Below are 8,459 nucleotides of genomic sequence, written 5' to 3' on the forward strand. Positions count from 1 at the left end.
ACATTCACCACATCAGGCCTGGATTTCCATCCCAAGCTTAGATCACAACATCCCCAGTGTCACACATCATTACCGGGTCATTGCTACAAGTAAGAATAGAAACTATTAATGTTTCAAAATCATATATATTTTCGTAAGAAACGGATTCGCTTTTCGGGGTGTGAGTCATCCAGTTGATTTAGTACGAGGGGTGCGGATGGCCCAGATCCCAAAACAACAATACGCATATTATCTGGAAATCTGCAGTGAAGCGCCCAATACATAGCTTTCTACCTGTACGTATATTTATACGGATCTCCGTGGGAACGGATTGTCCAGTTCCCAATGCTGGGGTTGGCAATGTTACAATTTTTCAAACTCCTTTAATCGCTAAACATGCCATAAATCCTTGATTAAATGGCATTTTTGTAAGAGACTCGATATCTTTTGCTCACAAGTCAACTCTTCTCTGAGAGGTTGTTGTTGTTGGTTTGTTGTTTAACGCCGCACTCAGCAATATTCCAGCTATATGACGGCGGTCTGTAAATAATCGAGTCTGGACCAGACAACCCAGTGATTAATATCATGAGCATCGATCCACGCAATTGGGATTGATGAGATGCATCAACCAAGTCAGCGAGCCTGACCACCCGATCCCGTTAGTCGCCTCTTACGACAAGCATAGTCGCCTTTTACGGCAAGCATGGGTTGCTGAAGACCTCTTCTACCCCGGAATCTTCACGGGTCTCTCTGAGAGGTAGCGTCGAACATGTAATGTACAACACCCAGCATCAGTGTGTCCACCGAACAAATGTTGCTGGAGGATCTGAGACATTTCCCCCCCCCCCTGTATTTTCTTTCAAATTATATATTTTATAAGTACCAATTTATTGTTATCTTAATGGTTCTTTATCACAACGCCGATAAGTTGAACATGCCAGCAGAGACCATAAAAAGACCAATTTATGGTCTTTGATGTCAGGTACATTGTGTGTGTCATCTTGTTATCAAAGAGTGAGTGAGTTTGATTTTATGCCGCTTTTAGCATTATTCTAGCAATATCATGGCGGGGGACACGGTAAATGGGCTTCACACATTGTACCCATGTCGGGAATCGAACCCGGGTCTACGGCGTGACGAACAAACGCTTTAACCACTGGGCTACCCGACCGCCCCTGTTATCAAAGAGACAGATTGGTGCTTTATTGTGGTAGAAGTACATTATTTATCTGTAATTGTACAATATACATATGAATTATTGATGAAAAATTGCATTTTCATTTTTATCTATAACTATCATGATTTGAGATATTTCAAAGTGTGTACATTAAATTCGCATCGGTCGGCGACAGCCGGTGACTTCATTTCATAAATGAGATATGTTGGAAGGAATATATTATCTTTTGTATACGGTATTAAGCGTAAGAGGAAAAAAGTTACGTTTTAGAACATTTTCTCCACCTGAGGTTTTCAGGTAACTTTGATTATATGAGTTGATAAAAGCTTATGAAGAAACATATTTTGCTTTTTTGTTTAAATAATTAAATAGGAACGCCAATAAATACTCACGAAAGAATGACTTATGATCTAAACTTTGAGACTGTCACTAAACGAATGGTACTTCAGATAAGTACTATTCATTACCTTGACCTTGGGTTTTCATAAATTGATAACTAAATGTACAAATGGATTAGAATTGAGATTAGCGTGTGTTTACTAATTAAAGAGACAGAGGCATTTCAATTACTTCATGTTATATCTGCATATTAGAGTCATTGGTTGTCTTCATGTCGTATTTACAAAAATAAAAAGTGTTTACAATGACAATTATACAAATGTTATATTTTAGATCCCTCTTTTTGAAGAAACCAAAGTGACAACATGGCTGACCTCAATAAAAGTCTGCAAGATTACCTGTCACGATCATCGTCATCTAATTCACTTCCAAAGAGTGAAAGTACATCATCGAGTTTATCATCAGGATTTACGGGATTTGGATTGTTTAAGAAACAAAATGTTGACGAACCAAGCCCTACTGACACATCTGGGAACTGGTTCGCCCAGGCACAGAGCGATCCTCTGTTGCCAAGTTTGGTTAGTATTTGTCATATTTGTTTATTGTCAGTCAAACATATGTCGTAAATTATTTAAGGTGAACAGCAGAACTCTCCAAACAAACACACATTTACGGATGACACGTTCGCATAAAAACAGTGTAATGTAACCATGGTGACGGCTGATGACCAAATGACGTGTTATTATGATGCGTAAACTTCAGTTTTACAATATTTATGTTATTAATTTGATTTTCTGAAAAGACATGTGACATTGTGAGATGTTTTCGAAGATTTCTTTATTAAGATACATAATTCAACACTCCCAAAACCATAATAATATGTTACAATGGCCATAATATTTGGTAGGTTTTATCAACTACTTAACCTGATTGTTAACCCCTGATAACTTAACATGCTTCTGGTGTTGATTGAGAACACATTGTACATCATGTATGATTATGAACACATCTGATAATCAGATAATGCTTGTAGTTATCCTGTTCATATGCTTTTGTTTCCTTTTCAGTCAAAGAAGCAAAGAATTCTAGGATTTGTAACATGCTTACTATTGGGGACATTCTGTATGTCACTGGTGAGGAATTTACCTTTTAGTCTCTACTCTCTCTGCCTATGTTATGAAATGTGTGTCAGTTGGAGTTTATTGAAGACTTGCAAGCCAATCAGCTCTTCTCTCTCAGCATGCTCAGTGGGACAGGAAGAAAGATATTTGCTGGGCGCTTCACCCTGTTCACTGCAGAGCTCCAGATAAGCTGTATATTGTGTTTTTAGTCATGTAAAGGGGATACCAACCCATTATACATGTACAGATCATAATATGCTGCTTGACAATAGTGCTGTATATACAGACACAAAATTCATATTATATTCATACATGGCATAGATCACTGTAGATTAGAAAACTTGACAATACTTCATCATGTTTATGTACTGCAGTGGTTGGTCATGACTTGTGAATTGATTATGATTTTGTATCTTATTATTTTTTATATCCATAAGAGATAAAGCAGTGAGCATGGTGAGTCAAATCAAAATATGTTTAAGACTATTTTCATTTTATTTTCTGATCAAATGATCATGGTTGGTTGATACTGAAACAGAAAAATGTATAAAAGTTTCATCTACATTTTACCATGTTTAAGCATGCTGAGGCCAGCGCAATGTAGTGTACTGTGATGATTTTTCTTTATCAGGTTGATAATGTTTACTCACCTGTATCATATATGTTTCAGGCGAGTCTCTACATACCATTGCTGATCATGAAAGCAAGGAAATTTGCTTTACTATATTCTCTTGGGAGCCTGTTCATTATTTCCAGGTGAGAGCTAAAGTTTGTGCCATTATTCATTGGACTCCCTCAGGTTTCATTTTTTTGTATTTTCACTTGTCCGCATAAAATGATCTACTTCAGAGTTGCCGTTTACCTAATGGTAAAAATGGTAGTCCACTGGGAAATGTCCCTAGTTCTTCCAGGCTTTTATTAGTGATTATCAGATTATGCTAAATTTAAGCCCTGTCTGTCAGGATTTGAGGGTAGAATTTGTCCCAAGTAAGCTATGGTTCATGTGAGAGGCGATAGGCTCAGTGACATGGTGGACTGCATGTCATCATTCCATGCTGATGAGGGATGTTGCTCATAATGTCAACCACTGGTTTGTCTGACCCATACTCAGTAATTAACAAACTGTTGTGATACAGCTGAAATTGAAAATTCCATGCGAGTAGCTTGACTCAAATTACCCCTTGTAACATTCATAAAAATCTGAAGGATTTTACAAGTGAGGTGAAATTGGGTTTAACATGTTTAACGTGCGTTCAAGATTATTGCTCTCAAATAGCGACGTGCATGCACATGTGTGTGGGTGTCGGTCTGCTTCCAGTAGTGCAGATTAATGCCGGTTTTATAGTGTGAGCCCACTGAGATACCATGCCCCACTCAGACACAGTATACTGAGCCAACCAGTCCTTGTTTTAGCCCCTTTATGCCGAGTGCCAGGAAGTACAATCTTTTGATATCTTTTGGTATGATGTGTCAAGGGATCGAACCACTGACCTTCTGCTCTACCACTAGGCCATGGAGGCAGTCAAGCCAACTTGAACTTTTCGTTAAACAAAAAACAAATTGCACAATCATATTTACATTGTGATGGCTTAATGGCATGGGCAGTTTCGTGAAATTATTCCATCATCAAGGTAAATTATAAGGAAAAAAAGTTTAGTCAAACAAAGCCAATTGGTGTTTTAATAACAATTCAGCTAGATAATGCACAGTCAAAGACAAAGGAACCATGGTTTTTAGTATTACCATATTCGACGTAATAAGCGCCCACGGCGATAATTGCTAATATATTGGCTATTGAACAATCCCAATTAGCTCCCCTTCCGATTGATCAATGTATACAAGACTTATTCATTCGCGTATAATACGCACTCGTGTGTTATATGCACCCTTAATTATGGGCAATTAAATTCTGGAAAAGTATATCTGTCATATATAACATTTCAGGCTGTCAGCATAAACCACGAAATTTATCTTTCAACTCTGCTTTCTCCACCAAAATAATATTCTAATAAGAGCCCCCTATTTCTAATTTTGGGAGTGCTCTGGGCGTTATTATGTCATATACGGTATTACACTATTACACGTTTGTTGTAAGACAGTAACCATGGTAACTGTTGTATTTCTCCCTAGCTTCTCCTTCCTCTGGGGCCCTGTTCATCATGTGAAGCATCTCTGCTCACTTGGAAGGTTGCCTTTCACAGCAGCCTATTTTGGAACCATGGTGTTAACACTGTACTTTGCTATGTGGGTGAGTGCATCATGTATATCAACACGGTGAAAAGGATGACACGCAAACAATTTGTACTCCAGAAAAAGTGAATAATCAGTGTGTTGAAAACCCTCTTGATTATTTATCTCAATTCTTTTTTATTCCATTTATTCTAATCTATTTAATTCTATTTATGATAAAAATTCTGGTCACATGCACTGCTAAAGCTTCAGGTGTGGTGCCTAGTTCGAAAGATATGATGTAATAAAAGTCTTTTTATGATTGAAATAAGGCTAGATACTATCATAATGGAATGAAGATATAGTATCCTGGACAGTCAAGGATGAGTTGCATCCCTTAGTAGTACCAGAATCCAATGATTGTTGGTTTGAATCCCAGATTTGCCCTGATTATGATTCTTGATTTGTTGGCACCTTATCCGTGCTTGTGTTCTTCAAGTGGTCCACATCTTTGTCCTGTGTTACTTCAGCCTTTGTTCCCTCACCAAGCTGACACCTCGGGATACAGCTGACACACTGTTAAAATACACACATGGGGCGCTTATTAAATCCATACACAAGTTAAAACTTGTTGTCAAGAGATTGAGCAGTACAAAATAAACTCATTTTGACATCGATGAAACTAAACATTTTCGATATTACAAGGCAATTATTATCCTTTCTACACTACTGTGTTTCTGTGAAACATCGGAAACAAACAAGTACAGACTGTCATCGTGGTCATGCAACTGTTCAGACTTAGATTACTTACAGATTGGTTGAGAAATTGGTTAAGGGGGTGCTTATTGGAATGTTATGAAGACATTGATAGATATTGTAAGAACCTGTATGTATAACTATCCTGTAACACATATTTTTCTTACCTCTGCAGGTGAAGAGTACAATATTTACAGTGCTGTTTGCCATTGCTCAAGTCATTGCATTAGTATGGTGGGTACCATTTTGTGTATCTGATATTTATGTTGGATACGTTTCGTAGGGCAGGGATACAGTCACTGATACAGAACGTAGGACACAAGAGGACACACTCCATTATATTAGCAATGCTATCTGTCTTCATGGCTATATGAGGCATTGGTGGCTCAGGCATCTATTAGTTGTGCAGAGTTGCATCCCTTAGGCACTCCAGGAAACTATCATCGTGGGTCTGAATCCCTGATTATGTGTACTTGGTTTGTCAGCGCTATGCCTGTGCTTGTGGGTTTCACCAAGGTGTTAAAGGGCACAGGTTTTGGAGCATTCAGGGTGCTATAGCATGTATCAGTGTTGTTATTCCTGATATTCACCATGGCAACCACTGACTTAAAACCCAATGTAGATTAAGACTGGCAATGATGGCACTTCCAATGGTCATTTGAAAACTACACTAAAAGATAATGAAAAAGGTCTGTAAGAGTTGTCTCCCTTAGAATACATTTAATACATACACATGTTCACCATTTTCAATGTGTTTATATGTTTATTTGTGTGAAAGTACATCTGTCACTAGTCTATATAGTAAACACTGTCAAACTGTATTGTTTTTAACATGGTAAAGAACCCATTATTTCTAAGTGTGTCCAATAGCACAGGACCCGTGAAGATCCGGGGTAGAATAGGTCTTTGGCAACCCATTCTTGCCGTAAAAGGCGACTTTGCTTGTCGTAAGAGGTGACTAATGGGATCGGGTGGTCAGGCTCGCTGACTTGGTTGAAGCATGTCATCGCTCCCAATTACGTGGATCGATGCTCATGATATCAAGCACTGGATTGTCTGGTCAAGACTCGATTATTTTCAGACCATCATCATGTAGCTAGAATATTGCTGAGAGCGGCATAAAACACCAAACCAACCAACCAACCATTAGCACAGAGAACTTATCTTAACCATGTCACTATTACTTAAACCGAGCCATGGGCAGTAAAATACCAGTCTGCGACATAAACCACTAGTCCAGAGACCAAGTCTGGTAAAATTGTGTTCGGTGGAGTAAGCTCAACTGATCAAATTCTATATGACATCAGTAAAATGTACAAAGAAATGCTGCTGACAGTTCAGTCAAGTGTTACACACAGACTGAAAGACAAGGAATTTCTAACCCTGAAATACAATCTCAGTGTTTTGCCATTATATTTTCTGTTGAAAAATACAGATACATGGAAAGAATACTCTAAATGTATGTTGTTTGTTTTCATTCATGATTGATAGTTAATTGATCAGTGATTTGCTTATTTTTACCACAATCAATCTTGAACCTTTTTCACCAATCCCCAACTCTCCAGCCTCCTCATCCTGCGTCCATGTCTTCACAGGTACATCATCAGCTACATTCCAGGGGGGCAGACGGGACTCAAATTCTTCACCAAAATATTTTACTCTGCGGCTTCAAAAACAGCACAGAAAACTCTTCCTATATGAACCATTGGGTGGTGGTCTTGACGGAACCAGCGTGGTTGTCATGGGAACACATGAAAGACAATTAGTTTCAGGCAACCACCTTGACACCACAAACTGCTCTGAAAGAAAAACAATTTTTGTGGGCTTCATTTTGTAATATATATGTATATGTATATGTGTGCCCCCAACTCAGAATGCCTGTCTGAAGTTGGCAATTTGGGTTGCATTAAATGTCAAATGCTGCACTGAGGTTTGCTGTTAAGGGTATTTCTTGGTGGTGTGTTGACTGGGTAGAACTATTTGTTTAATGTTTATCTTGGCTCTGTCTGGTTTTCATGCTGTCCTGGCATGTGATAAGAGACAACATTATACAGTAAATTGATGGAATCAACACCAGAACACTTACTTTACTTACTAACTTTAACCTTGAAAATATTTGTTTTATTTGGTTTGTGGATTCTCCGACCCAAAATACTGAGAAAAAATCGAAATACAATTAAAATATAAAAATCAGTTTCTAAAAAATTATTTTTATCACTGCCATTCCGAAAAACTTTTGAAGTAGAAAAAAGAATATTTCTAGAATCTCGCAACACAGTATCGAGACGACTTGCCATGAAAGAAATGCAGTGGTGACAGAGCGGTAGAAACTCCAGCCACAGCTGGGTTACCTTGCCTTGTCATGTCAGAATCTTATATATATTTTTCCCCAATGAATTGAACTTTTTAGGGGGGGAATCCATAAACCAGACAACAAACAAAAACTGATTATGATAATAGACACCATAGAACTTGGAGCAGAGACCCTCCTTATGATAACAATCACAGATATAACCAATATCATTAAAATCAGATCTTAGTTCTCACTATCGCTAAACAAAGATCTGAGGACATCCCATTATGGGTCACGTCAGAACGACCTTTCATCCGACCAATCAAAGCGTCGCTTACCAGATCATTAAAGTGGCAGTCGGAATGTGTTTTCTAATCATGCAACCTCGAAAAATGTTAACACGGGGTATTCCGAACAACAGTTACGGCCCGTACGACTGATCGTCTATCTCTCGTTTGCGTGGGATAAACATTTGAACAGAAGAGGCGTTGCACAGTACGTGGGAAGCATTGCCATACAATCGCAACGATATATAAGACATTCCGGAATGTTTGTTTGTTCAGTTTTCAAAATCTTAATCGAGAACTGTGTCAACATATTTTTCAAGAGTAGACTGAAATGGAAG

The 8,459-nt window shown here is 38.2% G+C and overlaps 1 protein-coding gene across 1 annotated transcript; it reads left to right on the forward strand.

Annotated features, from left to right (window-relative positions):
* The first annotated feature begins 1,841 nt into the window (after positions 1-1,841).
* LOC124149279 (protein transport protein SFT2-like) lies at positions 1,842-8,181 on the forward strand. Its single transcript, XM_046520751.2, has 6 exons — positions 1,842-2,073; positions 2,563-2,628; positions 3,287-3,372; positions 4,747-4,864; positions 5,717-5,775; positions 7,137-8,181. Exons 1-6 carry the CDS (start codon positions 1,861-1,863, stop codon positions 7,240-7,242), a joined length of 648 nt encoding a protein of 215 aa, XP_046376707.1. The 5' UTR covers positions 1,842-1,860; the 3' UTR covers positions 7,243-8,181.
* The last annotated feature ends 278 nt before the right edge of the window (positions 8,182-8,459 follow it).

The sequence above is a fragment of the Haliotis rufescens genome, unplaced genomic scaffold (genome assembly GCF_023055435.1).
Source record: "Haliotis rufescens isolate VD_foot unplaced genomic scaffold, xgHalRufe1.0.p SCAF_13, whole genome shotgun sequence".
NCBI lineage: Eukaryota > Metazoa > Mollusca > Gastropoda > Lepetellida > Haliotidae > Haliotis > Haliotis rufescens.